The sequence below is a fragment of the Myodes glareolus genome, chromosome 19 (genome assembly GCF_982192425.1).
Source record: "Myodes glareolus chromosome 19, mMyoGla1.1, whole genome shotgun sequence".
NCBI lineage: Eukaryota > Metazoa > Chordata > Mammalia > Rodentia > Cricetidae > Myodes > Myodes glareolus.
In genome coordinates this window covers 46,169,613-46,188,353 of record NC_142044.1, presented here as the reverse complement: position 1 = coordinate 46,188,353, position 18,741 = coordinate 46,169,613, and the positions used below count along the sequence as shown (strand labels likewise).

The 18,741-nt window shown below is 51.5% G+C and overlaps 1 protein-coding gene across 5 annotated transcripts in view; it reads left to right on the top strand.

The window, feature by feature from the left end:
• The window catches only part of Efcab6 (EF-hand calcium binding domain 6), a 196,484-nt gene that overhangs the window by 167,738 nt on the left and 10,005 nt on the right, over positions 1-18,741 (top strand). For all 5 annotated transcript variants that reach the window (XR_015735668.1, XM_087899133.1, XM_087899132.1 and 2 more), the window contains 2 exons: positions 36-227; positions 13,201-13,428. Coding sequence is in view for 4 of the 5 variants with exons in the window: in XM_087899133.1 (XP_087755259.1) it covers positions 36-227; positions 13,201-13,428 (420 nt within the window). In the remaining variant the exon portion in view is untranslated. The remainder of the gene's footprint in view (positions 1-35; positions 228-13,200; positions 13,429-18,741) is intronic.

The window sequence follows — 18,741 nt, the reverse complement described above, 5'->3', positions numbered from 1 at the left end:
GCACTTACCAGCTTTCCTGTGTTTGTTTGCTTTAGGCGTTTTCTGCACTGGATAAAGAGGACACTGGGTTCGTGAAGGCTATGGACTTCGGAGATGTCCTGAAGAGTTTCTGTCAGAAACTGACAGATAACCAGTATCATTATTTTTTGAGGAAATTAAGACTCCACCTAACACCCACCATACACTGGAAATACTTCCTGGAGAACTTCGGCTCCTTCCAGGAGGAGGTAAGGTGACGTCCTGCAATGCAGCGACAAGGGACAGCTGATTCAAACTGATAAACTGTGTGGAGGACTGGAAGGGAAAGTGTATCCTATCCTTCGTGGGGAAGTGCTTTCTTTTGTTTGAAAGAAGCCTGGGCGCTTTTATTTGGTGCCTTTCGCACTCAGAGGCTCTTAGATCCCAGATGATCTGACGTGCAGGGAAACAAGGCCACCGTGGCCAGACTGAGGGCTGCCCCGGCCGAGCTCCAGGCAGAGATGAATGTGCAGATGGAGTGGGTCGTGACGGACTCCCAGGTGGGAAGCCAGGGAGGATGCCATGGAGGGGCGATGGCAACAGCTGCCCACGGGGCTCTTGTCTGTCATCCCCGGAGAGGGACTCTGGATGAACTTGCCACTTGTTGCCAGCTTGCTTCTCATGGCTGCAGAAGTGGGATCAGCATCAGTGACAGCAGTTCTAGCCTAGCTGATTGAGTGGGCAGCATTCCTTACAGCATTCTGTGCTGAGGGAGGGGTCGTACCTGCTGTGACCCCTGCTGCACCCCTGTGACCCCTGACGGAGGGGAACATTTAATGTGGAGGAATAGGAGGAATAAACCAGTAGATAAGCCACAGAGAGCTTATGATAGATGGGGCTAACTGTCCTCTGTGCTGGCTGCTTTGGTCCTTTCTTGATGTCCTTTCCAGTTGTCTGTGTATGTGTGACCATGTGTTGACACCCAAGCTCTGTCCTCATCGTATGTATAAGAGAGAGGAGACAGAGCTGGTGGCAGGAACCTCCTGGTTAGGCACCACCTAATATAGTATGCCAATTTTATAAGACTCTGGCCCAGAAATTCTGGGTGACCTCCCCAGTGAGTGAGTACGGGCTGATGTGTGAACCCAGGAGGCCTGGCTTCCAGTCTCCCACTTGTGGACATCCTCCTACCTCAGACTCCTAAGACTTGGGATTACAGTCATGAACCAGCATGCCCAGTTTTCACTGATGTTAACATTGGCTTTAGTTCACTTACATAAGCTATTATAAAAGTAACCTCAATATTAAATGGAAATATTCTCTTGTCAAGAGCACACTAGTGTTCTTGTACATGTGTGCATACATGTGTGTGTGTTCACACCCTTCTTCTGGGAGCATGTAGGTTATCTTGTGTTTCCTCCATGATAGACAATAGCCTCTCTGCCTGTCTTCTGTGACACACATGTATACATATACGCATGTGATACATGTATGTAAATATGCATGTGCAAACATGCACAAGGGTACATACACACACACAAACACTGCTGTTTCATGTGAAATAGCTATTGGTTCTGATGCTGCCTGCGGTCTCTTAGGTGGTTATCCAGTGCACACTGGACTCCCTGATGCTCTGTGGCCCCGCCAGCCTCTATGTTTTCAGCCACATTAGCCTCTGCCTTGGTGTTAACGACGTCCGGCTGCAGAGATTGCAGGCCTTTGTAAGTTGCAAAGACCTTCTCCTGGTCTGTGGCAGGATCATGATCTTCACGTCTGGTGACCGTTGGCTCTCCACTGTGATTATGCTTTTCGTCATCTTATCAGAAATACATGGTTTGTTGTGCAAATTTCAGTAAAGGCAGCAGTCATGTGACCCCACAGTGATGGTGGCTTGTCACTAGCAGTGCCGTGAGCTCCCAACCATCCCTGGGTGTTTCCCATCCCTGGGAGGTGGACAGATGGCTTCCACCAAGTCATGTCCCTGCTTCTCCCCACTGCAAGAAAGGCAGTTTCCAGGCCGATGCTTCTGCACTTTGTTGAAGACGGTCTTTTCTGGTTTTAATGCATTTGACACACTTCCTCCAGCTAGGTCACTACCTTTGGGAGCCATTTTCTTTCCAAGCACAGGTCCACTTGGTGTTGATTTTATGTGTATGTGTTTTAGGGCTGACTCCTTGGGGTTGGATAACCTATCAGGGAGCTCATCTTTGGGGAAGTCTGGTTTTCTCTCTTAGCAGCCATTAATTGCCTGTGCCTCTCCATCTAGGGGTGGAGCCTTGTAAGATTCCCCCGTCCACTGTGGTATGTCCACTCATGTCATTGTTCAGGTCTTGTTTAGGCAACTGTGTTTTTGAGGTGAGGTCATAGCTAGAAGACACAGCCTCCCAGTAGACTTCTGGTTCTCTGATTCTAACCATTTTTCAGCCTTCCCTTCCACAATGTTCCCCAAGGCTCAGGAGTAGAGTTGTACTGTAGACATATCCACTAGGCCTGGGCACCCTGTGGTCATCTGTTCTTTTCATCTTGGCCAGTTTTGGCTTTCTGTGGTATCTCCGTCCATGACAGCTCCATCTGTTGTGAAAAAGGAGCTTCTCGGATGTGGGGTGAGAGCTTCACTTACCTGTGGGTGTAACATGATTAATAAAAACTCAGTTATTGCCCAGTTTCTATATGGGTGCTGGAATCCAATTCTGGTCAACATGCTTGAGTGATGAGCGCTTTATCTACTGAACCACCTTCCCAGATCCCATATGTCTACATTTTAAAGAAACCAGGAACAAAAATGCCTGAGATCAAAGGGCAGGAATATCTTTATTAATCTTGAAAGCAATTCCCTACAAGATATTTTTTAAACAATTGTCTATATTTGATTGCATCATATGAACATATTGTTTTAAAGTCTCAGGTGATTGGATGTGGGTAGTACTCATGGCTGTAGGGAACGTCTGTGGTTGCCACATGTGTACACCATACACTAGTTAGCTTGAATTCGTTGCTTTAAAGGGAGAGAGTTGAGACTGTCCCTCTGTTGATCAGTGTGGCTGTTTTGGGGCATGTGGCGGTTTGAAAGTGATCCACAGGGGAGTAGCTCTAATGGGAGGCGTGGCCTTGTTGGAGGAAGTGTGTCACTGTGAGGGTGAGTTTGGAGGTCTCCTATGCTCAGGCTATACCCAGTGAGACAGACCACTTTTTGTGGCCTACAAGTCAAGATGTAGGGCTCTCAGCTACTTCTCCAGCACCATGTCTGCCTGCATGCTGCCATGTCCACCCATGATGACAATGAACTAAACCTTTGAACTGTAAGCTACCCAATTAATTGATTTCCTTTATAAGAGTTGCCTTAGTCATGGTGTCTCCCGACAGCAACAGAAACCCTAGACAGGGTCCTTCTCTCTGCTCCTTTGCATGGGTCTTTCCTGGCAGGCTCTGTAAGCAACAGGGTTTGAGGTCTGCTAGAGGTTTCAGCACTCTTGGGATTCCTTTTAAAATTATTTTTAATTTTTAAAAATTGTTTTTATTTGTTTGTATCTGGGTGTGTGTATGCATGCTGTCCAGAGAGGCCAAAGGTGTTGGATCCCCTGGAGCAGAGTTACAGGAGATTATACATCACCTGGTGTGTGGTCCCTGCCTTCCAGAGTGCCTGCTCCAGCCCAGGGGATAGTGAACAAGAGTTAGGTCACATGCCTGATGTGAGGGTGTGATCCAAAATAGGTGAGAAGCTGGAGGCAGGCCTGTGTGAGAGGGAGACTTACGGGGGAGGGGCCTTGGGCAAGACTGTCAGGAATGATCAGGGCCTGTCAGCATGGGGTCGCTGGTGTGTGGGTGAAGTTGAGGTCTTAGGAAAGGCTGGAAGAGGTGTGCCAGGTTTAAGGTCCTAAGGTAACTAAGACAGCTGCTAGTGTGGAAGTGCCCACGTCTGCTCAGGCTGCACAACAAAAGACCCGTAGAGGCCAGATGTGGTAGAGGCAGAGCCCGTACCTCAGTGGTCACACAGGACACCCCCCGGGGGGGGGGCTACCACTAGGGCTCTACCTGGGGCACTTGGAGGCCCTCACGCCAGCTATTAGGGGTTCTCTTTATAAGTCACCTCACCTCCAGACACACTTTGCCCAACACCCCATGAGGGTTCTGGTACTAAGTGATCAGCAGTGGATGGGAAGAGCCCAGCCCACAGAGGCAGCCACTGCCACCCTCTCTACGCCTTCATTTATTAATGATTAACTGTACCACAGTGAGACTGGCCTAGGAGGATGCCGCAGAGAGGTAGCTGCACCGCATCCCTGCACACCTCCCAGCATTCTGAGGACACCTGGCTGAGAGGTGACTATCTCAACCTGGGTGAACCACAAGATGTCGTTTACCAGGATGTCAAGCCAAGCAGGGACCACAGGCTTGAGGAACCATAGGCCCCTGTGAAGGGACTCATTGTACAGGCACCATGTGGGTGTCCCTTGTCCTGTTTACTCACCAGTTTGAGCAGGAAGCAGGGACAGAGGCTACCCACCAGCTCTTGAGTGTTTTGCAGAGCATAGGTGCCTTGCTCTGGGCCACCCAGAATGACTGGGGACTCCCGCCCCATGTCACTGGGGAGGTGGAGGGGAGGTGAAGCTTTCCTCACTGAACCTGCTACAGCTTAATCCCAGGCTCTTCACCAGGGAAGGTCAGAATGATAGGGCCGGGTAAAGCATCCCTTAAGCTCATTAATGGGACACCAGTCATCCTTTTCCTCTGCGGACACAGAGGAAGCAAGTAATTAAAGAGATTACTGGTGTAATTAAGGAAGCCAGCACCTTCTGCAGAAAGGAAGTCAGCAGAGATCACTGCCTAGCCAAGGCCGCTGGATCCTTGGGACGTAGGAGTGTGCTCATGCCCTCAGTGAGCCCTTCAATGTATGGACAGAGTGTAATCCTCATCTCACTCCGCCTCTTCTCAAGCATGTCTATGCTCTCCCATCTTGTGGTTGTTGAGCAGGCATGTGGGTCTTGAACCCTAGCCGCAGGGGCACCTGTCATTCTGTATCCTGGGTCCTGGCTCCCACTCTGGCTGGTTTAGCGCAGACTCTTTCTACTTCCAGAAGAACCAATGCTTAGTGCTTGACAAGATGCAGGGTCAGGGCAGAAGGGCCCACGAAAGCTGCAGTCCCACTGTGGGCAGGCCCAGGAGTCCACCTGAGCCAGGCCTGAGGCAGTTCCCATGCCCATCACACTCACAGGAAAGCCAGTCTGTGTTGATCGAGGCCTGTGGGCCCATAAAGGTGACCCCAGGGTTCATCATTGGAAACCCTCCACACGGACTTCAGGACAAGACACTTGGACCTCCAGCATTTAGGAGGAAGGATACATGTTAGATGTGAAAAGTGACTTGTGACCAGGTTAGAGGACAGCAGTCAGCAAGGGACGGGTGTTAGGTGACAGCTCAGGCCCCCTCTTCGTGTTCCTGTCCCTCCCCAGCCAAACTCCCCATCACCTCCAGAAAAACATTCCACACCCAAGTGCTTTGTGTGAAGACAGCATCACCTTGCTTGAAGAAAACCACTCCTGGTCAGTGTATTTTTGGATCTACTCAGTACCAGAGGTGGTTTAGCAGTGACGCTGCCAGCTGGTCATGCCAGGAAGCCAGGAGCTAACCTCAGGAATTCCTGCAGAGAATGGCTGTGATACAGTGCCCTCTCCCAGGCTGTACATAGTAGCTCCTCACATCCCAGGTCCAGGCATGTGATGGACGCGGGGGTGTACTCAGAGGACCCCACTAGGTGACCCAGCTTCACAGAAATGACCATGACCATTCCTAAAACAAACAAACAAACCCAGGAAGTTCTGTCTCGTGGCCCCTGCGGACACCTGACTGGAGTGTGCTGAGAAATTAAGAAGAGAGGACAAATTGCCCACCCAGTGATTGTGCCTGGCCAGCCACTGTCACCCTCCTATAATCCACAATCAAATGTCACCATACAGCTGGACATCAGGGAGGTGCTCTGAGCCAGCCACATTCCAGGCATTCCCATGAGTGTCCTTGGTTGGTCCTCATGATGTTGCATGCTATGAGCTGGCTGCATCAGTGCTGTATTACAAAGGAGGAAACTGAGGTTCAGAGAGCTGTGGTACCTCCCCCTACCCCCCCCCCAGCCCCACTGTCACCTGCAGCCCCCTGAGCTAGATACCTAGGGCTGGGATTAGAATCCCACAGCCTGGAAACTCACATGCTCAGTTTCCCTCCGGTAAGGTGAAGGCCACCTCACTGTCTGCCATAGGACTGTTACTCAGAGTGGCTGACTGTGGTGGACACAGCTTCGCAGGGTCCCTGGCCCAGCAAGCACCAACTGTCTGTATAATTATTTGTATCCTGCCCTACTCCCGTTTGTGCTGAATGCTTGGTGATGATGTGGTCAGTGGTGTGGAAGTTATTTGAGTGGAGGAATTTATTAGCATGTTCACAAGCGACTTCGCCCCTGAGTTTATTGAGTCATTAGAGGGCCAAAGGGGCGGCTTTGACGATTTGCACTTTAGGGCAGTTTCACGCTCTAGAAGGATTTAGGAGGCGGCGGGAGTCTGCACGGGCCTGTGTGGAGTGTGTGTGAGTGCCCACTGTGTGCCAGAGGTGAGCTGGAGACGTAGGAGAGTGAGGCAGAGGGGATGGTGAGGGAGCAGGCAGGGGTTTTCTGAGGAGCTGTGAGGGTGAGTTAGATGTGCAGCGGGAGAGCCTACCCACACCCTGTTTCCTCCCTGTGGGCATCTTTGGTTTCAGTCTCAGTCACAGCCCTAGGCTGGTACCTGGCATCTGCCCTGTAGCGTTGGGAATTTCTGAATCCTCTTCCAAGGAGGCTGTTGTGTTCTCCTGCATGGCTGTGGCAGGGATCATCATGGGAGCCTACTGGCCTCTTTCTGCAGTGGGACCACTTTGAGCTCTGTCATTGGCAGAAGGACCCTGAGGATAGCATAAGTCCCACCTCTCACAGCCCAGCCCTGTGGCTTTGTGAACTAGAAAGCCACAGCTGCTCAGGACAGTGGGAGAATCACAGAAACTGTACGTGGTCTAGCCTGTGCCCCGTGAAGGCAGCACAGTTCAGCATGGCCGGCAGCTTCTAGGCCAGCCTCAGCAAGCACTGACAGGGTTGGTTTGATTTAGGGTCTTTCCAGAGACATTCTGGAAGCCAGGAATTCTCTAGGCAAAGCTGTAACCAGCAACCTCAGAGGGAAATACTTATTTTGAGGGGATGTGGTCCATCGTGGCTGGCTCTGGGCAGCTCCATGGTGAGGGAAATATGTTCACATCTTTAAGGATCGGGAAGCAGAGAGGGGACTAGAACCTGGGCTGGGAATCAAGGTCAGTGCCATATTCCTCCAGGTGGGCTCCACTGCCTAATGCTCCCACAGTCTCCCGGTTGGGGGCCAAGTATTCAAACTCATGAGCCGGCGGAAACATTTCACATCAGCCTCCACAGTCCTCAGGCCACCAGGCCACTCGGGATGGGGCCTAGGGTGGTGGCATTGCTGCCTCACCATGCAGAGTCCTGGGTCTTGACACCTGTCTAGAATAGTCTTCCCTGGGGCATGAGCACCACCCTCCCCTTCTTGCCTCTGCCCTACCTCTCAGGCAGGCATCGCAAGTGGGCAGTGGGCACCTTCCTTTCCAGAACTCAGGCTTCATTTTCATCTGGGTTTTCAATGCTCCATTTATTTATTTATTTTTTTGGACAGGCAGTTTTGCCGCTATTGCTATTTTTAGCATTCATTTTACCCACTGTAAATACAAATGAAGACACAGTACAATTAATTTCTTTGCTAATCAAAATATTTGATGGAATGAAGCAATTTTTCAATTCCTGGAGCTAATTATAGGCGTTCTCTAGAAGGAAGTGCCGAGCTCGGTGCTGTTTCTAATTAGGGTCCTCTTCTTACCGGCTGAGTTCTTGTGGATGAGGTTTCAGGAGGTTCCTCGCTCTGGGGGGGGGGGGGGGTGAGTGACACTGTAGGATCGTCTCTGAGTCCTGAGAGCAGAGCTGGCCTTGTGAAGCATGGTCAGATGGACTGGCTCTGACCTTCAGAGTTAAATTGTACATCCATGGGTTTCTGAGCCGATGCTGTCATGGACCTCACTCTCTAACCGCCTTGCCCGAACCTGCTTGCTCTAGGGCAGGTTACTGCCTCTGCCACATAGGTGCCTCGGTAGTATTAAGGACACCAGGAGTCAGGCTCCTCTTCCCGAAGGTGTGCCCTGAGTCCACATATACACACATGCACATGCATACACATACATGCATGTATACACATATGTGTATACACACATACATGAATGCACATGTGCATATGCACACGCACATACGTACACACACACACACACACACACACACATTCCTCTTTGTCCCCTGCACAGATTCCTATTCCCAGGCACCTTTACAGTAAAGCTGGTTGCTGACGGAAGGTTTCTGCATCTGAAGACGATGGCAGTGTCTTCTCTGATTAGGAAGAACATTCCTCTTAGTTATAGAGAAAAAGCACAATTTCCCCCCATTCATATGGGACACAAAAGCGCCAGACCGGGAGCCATCTGTTCTTCCCTGGCGCCCCCGGGTGCTCAGTGAGGCTGCTGGGAGTTGAGCTGAGAGGTAGTGGGAGCTGGGGGCCGGAGCCCAGCAGGCACTGAGCAAAGCCCGAGGGAGCCTAGCTCTGCTTCCAGGGTTGCATGGAATCTCTGGGAGGTGTTGGTGCACACACATATGGGAACAACAGTGCCACAGTGATTGCCACAGTGGCCTGAGGACCCTCATGCCAGTATTTTGTGGTGGTTTAGAGATGGTGACAGTAGTTGACCCAGTGGGTGGGATTTTCGGTGATCTTCCTTTGTGCGATTTCTGTGCTTTCTGAATGACCTCAGTGGAACTGCAGGCATGACTGGTCCATCGGACAAACACGTCTCCAGCTGGCATGAACGGCTGTGTCAGCCTGAGGTTCCCATCTCCTTATCGCCTTTCCTGCCATCTTAGACCCTGAACATCTTGGACAGCATTAAGGTCCTCCCTTTGGGAAATGATGTCATCGGCACAGCGAGCAGCCTACTCTCCAGCTTCAGGAGGGACATGTTTGGCTGACAACTGGATTAGGAGTACTGTACTGCTCTTTGCCAGCTCTGTGCCTTCATGACAGTGTCAGGAGGGGCATTACACAGACAGCCATGTCCCTTCTTGAAGGCCCTCCCCCTCACCTGGGGCACTTGGCCCGCATTTCTCTCCCCTGGGACACTAAGTCAGCAAAGCCTGGAGAGCCATTCCTTCCCTGGGTCTCCAGGTGACATGTGTGCCACAGACATCATCAGTAAGTGCCACCTGCTCCAGTCTCTGTGGATGGCTCAGGCAGGTGTGTCACCCACTCCCCAGACTCTGAGACTCACTCTGACCACTGCTTTCTGGAGGGAGCAGCACACATGGACAGCAGAGGAACTAGATAACGTCAGAGATGTCATGAGTCCGGCCAGCACCCTGCCTTGTCACCGCAGCTCAGACTACATCGCGTGGGGCGTGTGTCATGGTATGTACAGGTGTGCACAGGTGTGACCATTTCTTATGCAGCCACCATGTGATCTTTCTCCATTTGATGCTTTCTGGCTAAGTTTTCCCTTGGAACCTTCTAGCAGCTGCACTGTAGCCCATCTATAAAAATAGCACACTCTCGCTAACCATGTGCCTAAAGTTGGTGGTCATTGCGAACGCTTTGCTTTACAAACCGTGTTCATTCGCTCTAGTTTATTTTCTAAGGACACTGCCAGACGAGCTAGGACTGGCCACCAGGACACTTTCTGGCTCCAGCGTGGAGATGGCCAGAGCTCATAGCTGGCTAAAGCAGGCTCTTGCTGTCATTTCCATTTCTTTGCCTCCAGACAGTTGATCCATGACTACCACTCAGGGCAGGCAGAATCCTGCCCCTCCATTATTATACCATTGGCAGCGCTGGCATCATTGTGTGTCTGCTGTTTGTTCCTTGGTTCCATGCTGCCTCAACATCTCCCCTGACCTCTAGGGACTCACTCCCCGGGAAACAGAAAACCGGAACCCTTGCTGTCTGTGACGTTCATCTGTCAGAATGAGAAAGTTAAAGAGAGTGTAGAGGTCAGAGAGAAGTGTGACAGGAAACCATCAGGGGAGGGGACATGTGGATGGGTCTCTGAGATGCCACAGACTGGAGGAGGAATGGGGACAGAGAGTAAATAGTCTCCCAGGGCAGAGCTGCACCCATAGTGTCCTGCAGGTAGCAGGAGCCCTTAGCTGGAGCTAGGTGAGTGAGGTCATAGAATGCAGGAGCCCATTGTGAGGCTGGCCTCTTGTCCCAGGGGCTCTTGAGGGTCTGGCCTTTATTGGATAGTCACTTCTAGAAAAGAGCCTCCCCAGAGGAGCATGCCCAAACACGGGTACAAGAGACTGTCACGGTGACGTGAGAACAGGCTGCGCTGGCGGGGTTTGTGAGTGTTTTGGATGTGGGATCAGGTGGCTACAGGCCTTGGGGCTGGGGCTAGGGTTTCCATTTGCTGAGGCAGAAATGGTGCAGGGTTCCATTCTGCTGATGGTGCTCTGGGGAGAGGAGTCTCTTTGAGGAAACTGGTGAGCCGCAGCCCCTCACCGGGGCCATCTACTTAAGGCAGCCACTCTACTGCCTAGTGCTGTGATATTGTGGCAAGTAGGCCTCTTGATAAAAGGCTCCATGGAGGGGGCTGATTTCCCATCACAGGTGGGCAGAGCTCATGTCCAGCAACACAAACAGAGTCTCAGCCAAGCTCCATGATTCTCCCTAGATCATAGTTATAGCCAGCTTCAGTATCTTTGGGTCAGACCCCCCTGTTGCTAGACTTTCCTAAAACTGTATGACTGCATATTTTTTTATCATCAATGTAGTTGGCAAAATGTTTTTGATTCCCACCCCCTTCCCCATATATTCATTGAAAGTGTGTGGGGAGAGGAGGAGGAAGAGATGGAGGGAGAGAGAGAGATGGTTGTGTGCACAACCTCAGCTGTAATTCCTCAGGAGCCAACCACCTTGTTTAGAGATAGGATCTCCCACTGGCCTGAGACTCCATTAGTCTAAACTGACTGATCCATGAACCCCGGAGATGCTCCTGTCTCCCCTTCCCCAGGATGGAATTGCAGGGCCACACCACCCTGTCCCCTTTATAGGGTAAGACCTAGGGATCTAGTTCAGGTCCCCGTGCCTATGCAGCAGGTGCCTTACCCACTGAGCCGTCTCCCCAGCCCCCAGAGAGGTTTTCTTAGAACTTGAAAGGTTTGCCTCTGACTCTTTCCATCAGGAACAGGGCCTTGCTCTCCATCCATCCCTGCCTCAGTACATACAGGTTTCCCTCAGGAGGCTCTGTCGCTCTCAGGATCTCACCTGTGTGTTCGGCCTGTCTTTAATGTGATGCGGGATTCTCCTCACTTCAACTGATAACCCATCCATAGCTACTGCTTTTCAAAAACAGGTTTTAGCTCAGATTGGACCACGTTTCTAAGTTGTTTGGAGACTTTCTAACCAATGTGTCTTATCTAACAAGAATGATGTCTTCAGTATTTTATTCTTCATCTTCTTGTCTTAGCTCAAATGGTGGATCTTCTAAAAAATGTGTATAGTAGACCAGGTGTCTATCATCCCATCATGGAGAAGGTTGAGGCATGGAGATGCTGAGTCTATGGCCAGCCTGGGTTACATAGATAAATCATAGAACAAATAGATGGAGCCCAGCTAGAAAGGACAGGCAGTGGGAAAAGATGGTAAAGATGCTGCCCCATCCTGGAGAGTTCATGACTGTCCCCTCATGGTCATCTCCGTCACCTCACAGTCATTACCTCAGGTCAGTTTTATCCACCTCCACCCCAGGAGAGGAGGAAACAGGTAAAAAGTGGGCAAGCTACTTGTATATTCTCCCAATCAGGCAGAGGTGGAGTCAAGTTGGAGCCAGCCATGGGCCTTCCTTTCTCCCACACTGAGCTGCTCCCCGCAGTGTTTCAAGTGTGCTTTTGGACTTAGAGGCAGCACTCCAAACCAGGAGGGTACCCTCTGGTCTCTGGATACTGATCCCCTATGGAAGGATAGGGATTCTAGGGTATTCTGAGCCCTGGGACTCACACTTCCTACCGTGCGAATTCTGAAAGGCATGTGACACACCAGTGATTTCACTTTGATTTTTCTCAAGTGAGAGAAGATGCTTCTTTACCTTACAAATGACTTCAAGTAGGCGTGTGAGAGGGCTGGGATCTAAGTGGAAGTGTGTGTCTGTGTTCCCAAGGACACTCCCAGCTGCTGCTGGGGTTTGCTACAGTTTCATAAAACATGTCACCAGACAGTGACAGAGTGCAGACATTGCTGTGAGATCATTTAAAGCATGGCCAAGTTGGAATACTTGTTATAAGGATCTTCTGTCTAAACCTGCTCAATGTCTAGCACAGCCGTGGTATCCACAGTAAGAGCCAGAGCATAACTTTCCCTCCCCCAGGTCTAGCTTTAGGAGGTTCGGCTCACTCTGCAAGGAAGTACTTTTCAAAGCTGTCTCCTACCTTGCAGGAGATTGAAGACTCTATTAACACACACCTTGACCCTTTGGGTCTCCCAAGCCTGGTTGCATCACGGTGCCAAGTCTCCACAGAGACCTGACTTGGCTGCCTCCAAATAAACTGAGAGTTTTTCTGGCCTCTTTGCTGATGTTTCATGAGTGACTTCCCCTTGCTTGCCGCTCCAGTCTAGTGAAGTGCCAGACACTGATGATGGGGGTTAGCCCCCCCCCTCAGGTCTTCACTGCAAGCCCTTTGCCTGCTCATAAAGTTCCTTCAGCCTTGGTCTGGGAAGTCCCTGATCCTGGCCCAGATTGAGCATCTCTCTGCTGGGCTTCCCAGAACCATGGGCAACTCCAGCCACCGCTGCAGGCTTCTGGGGATCCAGAAGTCCTTTTGTTAACCTTATGTGGTTAGCACTTTACCAACTGAGCCCTCTCCCCAACTCTTTCATGTGTTAAGTGACCCAAAAAGACCGCCATCAGGAGGAAACAGGAACAAGTATATGGTGCACCCTTCCTGGGGCTTCTCAGTGTTCCACAACCAAGGACAGAATGCCACCCTGGGGACCATTTTCATGGCAAGCAAGCCCAGGCTTCTGAACAGCTGGGCTGACCTGTCATCAGAAATCGTGACTCATCTGTTCTTCTCTAACCTATTAAGCTATGCCTCCCCGCACCCCAGTGAATCAATTTCCTTTCCATTCTGTGCAGACTGCTGACGAGTGGGCAGAGAAGATGCCCAGGATCTCACCCCCCACATCTCCCAAGGAAGTGGCCAACAAAGACATCTTGGCACGAGTGCACAAGGCAGTGACGTCCCACTACCATGCCATCACCCAGGAGTTTGAGAACTTTGACACCGTGAAGAGCAACACAGTCTCCAGAGATGAGTTCAGATCTGTCTGCACCCGCCATGTACAAATCCTGACGGATGAGCAGGTAGGACCGCGGCTGCTCCCCAAGCAGTTGTTGGGGCAAAGAATTCCTCCACTGTACTCTGTTTTTTAAATGTTTAATTTTACATCCCTACCCACTTCCCCTTTTCATCTCCTCTTCCCTCTTCTTTTTCCTCTTTTTCACTCCCCCTCCTCCTCTAACACTTCTTCCTCCTCCTTTTCTCCCCCTCCTCTCTTTCCCTACCCCCTTTCTTTCTCCTCTCCGCCCCCCTTCCATAAGCTCTCAGTATATAGTCTTGAATAACCTAGAACTTGGTCTGTAGACCAGACTGACCTTAAACGTGCATTGATCATCCTGCTTCGGCCTCCCCAGTCCCAGGAGTGCCTGCATGAGATGCCGTACCCCGCTGAGGTCTTATTTTGTAATAAATCGTACTGAAACTCACAGGATCGGCTGTTGCTATCACAGCTGTGAACCACACCGTTTTCATCAGGGTGAGCTTCCTGTCCCTTTTGCTGTTAAATTCAGCTCCAGCTCCCTGTGCATCTGTCATCATCCAGTGCTGGTATGATTGACAGGGCTTTCCCCATCTCTGCTGTACCCTGGGGTAGCATGCTGTGCCAAGTGTGTTGGGGATGGTGACAGAGTACTAAGTACCACTTAACTGCCATCTTGTCCCCCCATGGTCTGGCTCACCTGCATTGTCTCACACTCAAAGGAGTCCAGCTCTCCTGACTTACAGAGCTCTGTGAGTGGGGAAAGAGATATGACTGGAAGCCTGTGGGCACAATCGATTTTCCAGAGAAAGAGAGCCTCTCTATTAGGAAGGAGTATCTATGAACATTTATATGCGATTTTGTCCCCAAACAGACACCCCTGCCAAAATGAGAATGATGCTTGCAGGTAATGAAACAACTCAGGCTTCTGTGCCTGTGCAGCTGCACACCTGTGCAGCTGTGCGCCTGTGCAAGCTGTGCGCCTGTCCAGCTGTGTGCCTGTCCAGCTGTGCGCCTGTCCAGCTGTGCACCTGTGCAAGCAGTGTGCCTTTCCAGCTGTGCGCCTGTGCAAACTGCAACTGTCCAGCTGTGTGCCTGTTCAGCTGTGCGCCTGTCCAGCTGTTCACCTGTCCAGCTATGCACCTGTTCAGATGTGCGCCTGTCCAGCTGTGTGCCTGTGCTAGCTGTGCACCTGTCCAGCTGTGTGCCTGTGCAATCTGTGTGCCTGTCCAGCTGTGCACCTGTCCAGCTGTGCGCCTGTGCAAACTGCACCTGTCCAGCTGTGCGCCTGTACAAACTGCACATGTCCAGCTGTGTGCCTGTGCAAACTATGCGCCTGTCCAGCTGTGTGCCTGTCCAGCTGTGCGCCTGTGCAAACTGTGCACCTGTCCAGCTGTATGCCTGTCCAGCTGTGCGCCTGTGCAATCTGTGCGCCTGTCCAGCTGTGCACCTGTCCAGCTGTGCGCCTGTGCAATCTGTGCACCTGTCCAGCTGTGCGCCTGTGCAAACTGCACCTGTCCAGCTGTGCGCCTGTACAAACTGCACCTGTCCAGCTGTGTGCCTGTGCAAACTGTGCGCCTGTCCAGCTGTGTGCCTGTCCAGCTGTGCGCCTGTGCAAACTGTGCACCTGTCCAGCTGTGCGCCTGTCCAGCTGTGCGCCTATGCAATCTGTGCACCTTCCAGCTGTGTGCCTGTGCTAGCTGTGCACCTGTCCAGCTGTGTGCCTGTGCAAGCTGTGCGCCTGTCCAGCTGTGCACCTGTCCAGCTGTGCGCCTGTGCACCTGTCCAGCTGTGCGCCTGTGCAAACTGCACCTGTCCAGATGTGCAGCTGTCCAGCTGTGCGCCTGTGCAAACTGTGCACCTGTCCAGCTGTATGCCTGTCCAGCTGTGCGCCTGTGCAAACTGTGCACCTGTCCAGCTGTGCACCTGTCCAGCTGTGCGCCTATGCAATCTGTGCACCTTCCAGCTGTGTGCCTGTGCTAGCTGTGCACCTGTCCAGCTGTGTGCCTGTGCAAGCTGTGCGCCTGTCCAGCTGTGCACCTGTCCAGCTGTGCGCCTGTGCACCTGTCCAGCTGTGCGCCTGTGCAAACTGCACCTGTCCAGCTGTGCGCCTGTGCAAACTGTGCACCTGTCCAGCTGTGTGCCTGTGCAAACTGTGCACTTGTCCAGCTGTGCACCTGTACTAGCTGTGCACCTGTCCAGCTGTGCACTTGTCCAGCTGTGTGCCTGTCCAGCTGTGCGCCTGTTCAGCTGTGCACCTGTTCAAACTGTGTGACTCAGAACAGTCACTTGGAATCTCTGTGTTTTCTCTGGTGCTCCCCCTGAGCCCTCTTGGCACCCTTCCTTCTTGGCCAGCTGCCTTCTCTGCCTTTGCCAGGACTTGGCCCCTGCATCTCTCACTGTCTACTCCTCCTTCCAGATGCAGAGGGAGGCCTTTCCCAGTCCCACTTGGCACAGCTCGTCTTGTCCCAGTTGGCCCTTCCATCCTCCTCTCTTTCCCATTTTCCATGCCCCTGGTCTCCAGATCGCAGCCTTGGCCTCTGAGCCAGTTCCTAGGAACATAGTCACCCATCTTGATGGGCAGCAAATGCCCAGAGTCAACACTCAGGTGTGAGTGCTGGTGCTAGGCTCTGTCAACAGAAGAGTTTCCCCTGTTGCTGTGTGACAAGGCACCTGACAGAAGCACCATGATGAGGGCGGGTTTGTCTTGGCTCTCGGTTTGAAGACACAGTCTGTCATGATGGGGATGCAATGACAGAGGCTTGAGGCAGCTGCCATGTTGTGTGCACAGCCAGCATGCAGAGAGAGGGGTGGCTGCTGGTCACTTCCTACTTTCTATTAAGCCCAGGACCCCAACCCATCAAATGGTCCTGCTTACATTTCGGGTATGTCTCCCCTCCTTAATTATTCTAATCCAGAAGCCTCTATACAGGTATGTATAGAGGTTCATCTCCTAGGTGATACTAGGTCCTGTCCAGTTGACAGTATTAATCATCACAGCAGAGGAGGGACATCAGAGGCCAGTGAAGCGGAGCTTATGAGCAGTGCAGGCTACTGTCTGTTGGGAAGGAGCCTGTGGGAGCTGAGAGGCCATGACCAGGCACCTGCAGGGGACCATGGTCTCCCTGACAACAGGATGCAGGCCCACGGAGACAGAGAGCAGTGCAGACAGGAGCAGCTTGAACCAGGAACAGCAGGTTTTACTCCTGCTGCCACAGCCTGACAGCAAAGCAGCCCCACCCTGGCCCTGCAGGGTCTGCATTCTCAGAGAACTTTAGAGAGTAAACATACTAAGTAAAATAGACAGTCTCTTGGCCAGTGATGAGGTTGTATATTCCTTTAAGGGAAGGAAAAGAATACAGATAGGGAGTGGGAGCCATGCTTGTAACTAGTAGGGTTGGGGAGACTCTCGGAGCAGGTAGCCTCAAAGGGACGGCCTGGCTACTAGGTAGGGTTAGCAGGAAGCAGGAGAGACATAGATTCCAGAACTGTGATGGGATTGAACCTCTGGCAGATGGCCAGTGCTTTGAGGGGATGAACCCAAGACTCCCTACAGGAGTCTATCCTGTAGGACAGGAACCGAGTGGGATGTGAGAGGGCTGTCCCTACCCTATGCCAGTTGGCCTAATCAGTGGCTTTAAACGGGCCCTCTGGCTGCTGTGTGGAGAGAGATGAAGGGCGGGGATCAAGGGCAGACCATTGACAGAGGGGACAAGAAGAGGTTGAGGGTGTCAGAGCTGAATCCCATACATGTGCTGCTGTCTGTGCTCACTGTGAGTGGTAGTAGAGTTAGGTGTTGGTACTGGACAGGACGGAGTAAGGAGGTTCAAGGCCAACTGTCCACATGAAGCTGTAGAGAAGGGTGCCCAAGGCAGAGGCTTGAGGATGGGCAAGGTGAACGTGGACAGGACATGGGCTAAGAGCCTAAGATGCAGGCTCAGGGTGCCAAGGACAGACAGAGCTTGGGAACAACAGATTGAGAAGTCATAGAGACTGGAGAGAGCGGAAGAAAAGAGCCAGCAAGCACAGTGACATTGGAGAAGCTGGGGAGGAGCTGAATGTGCATCGTATGTACATATGTGTGTATGTGTGAGCATGCAAGTACATAGGTGAATATGTGTATGCACATGTATGTGTGCCCACGTGTATTCTTCTATACACTACATCACTGCAGTTGAGTGGACCACCCCCCCCCCCACAGCTCACTCATGTTCCACTCTTAGCTGTGGTTGAGCCATCCTCACTTTACCCGAGGGTACAGGAACATCATCAGCTGGTCCTCTCTCAAGTTTTCGGAGCTTGCACTTTCTGTTCTTGCCATGTAGGCAGCACCTGTTTGTCCACCTATGTGAAGTGGGGCTGCATAGTCCTGGGAACTCAGGTCCTCCTCATCTTCAGCGCCAGCGCTGTCTGTCACTGTTCTTTCATGGAGGTCTGCTCCAGTCCACTGTGCTCCACCACATTGTAAATAGCCAGCACCCGGGTCTTTGTAGCTCCGTCAGCTTAGGAGTGTCTGCCACAGTCTCAACTTTGTGTGAGTGTTCCAGCGCCATCACATGGGTTCGCCTGGAAAGTCGTGTGGTGCTACATGCCTGTGATGCCCATACTGAGGCAGGGGGGGCGAGAGCGCCCTGCCAGTGTGGCTTCAGGAGGTCCTGCCTCCAGTGGGGAGGGAATCTGTGATGTTTATTGGACTGCACCAATTGCACTTCCTCTCCGCTGACCCAGGCTCCCTCTCTTGCTGTAGGTGTCTGCTACCTTTCATTCTGCTCTATTGTTGTTACTGTGTGGTGTCTTTTGTGTCTTTAATGTCTGTTTTGTTTCGCTGTAAGAAAACACTTGTAACTTCATACCTTCAGTTAAGTTTTGTTGACTTTTGTCATAACAACTTTGTTAAATTCAGTCATTGTAATAATAACTTGTCAACCAATTTCCTGAGCTGATAACCTCAGGCCAGTTCTGAAAAGCAGGCAGATGTCCTTTCAACCCATATGCCTATTACTTCTTTTTTTGCTTTGTAGCAATGCCTAGATCCCACAGTCCTTCTAAACAGAGCTGCGACAGCTTCCCTGTTCTAGCCTCGATTGAACAGGAATGCTCCAGTGTTCCGAGGTTAGATCTACTTTCCCTAGAGGTACTTTTATATATCACATGTCAGGAACTCCTGGTCAATTGTTAAGTTCTTTGTATGCCTGTTTTTCTAAAACCCAGTAAGCATAGGTGGGTACTGTTTGTATCAAGTGCTTCCCCTACATGGATACATGTATCGAGACAGACATGGAGCTTTTCCTATTCAGTTTCTCAGGCAGTGAGCTGTGCTGATGGACCGAATGGCAGTAAAGCAAATGTAAGCACAGTC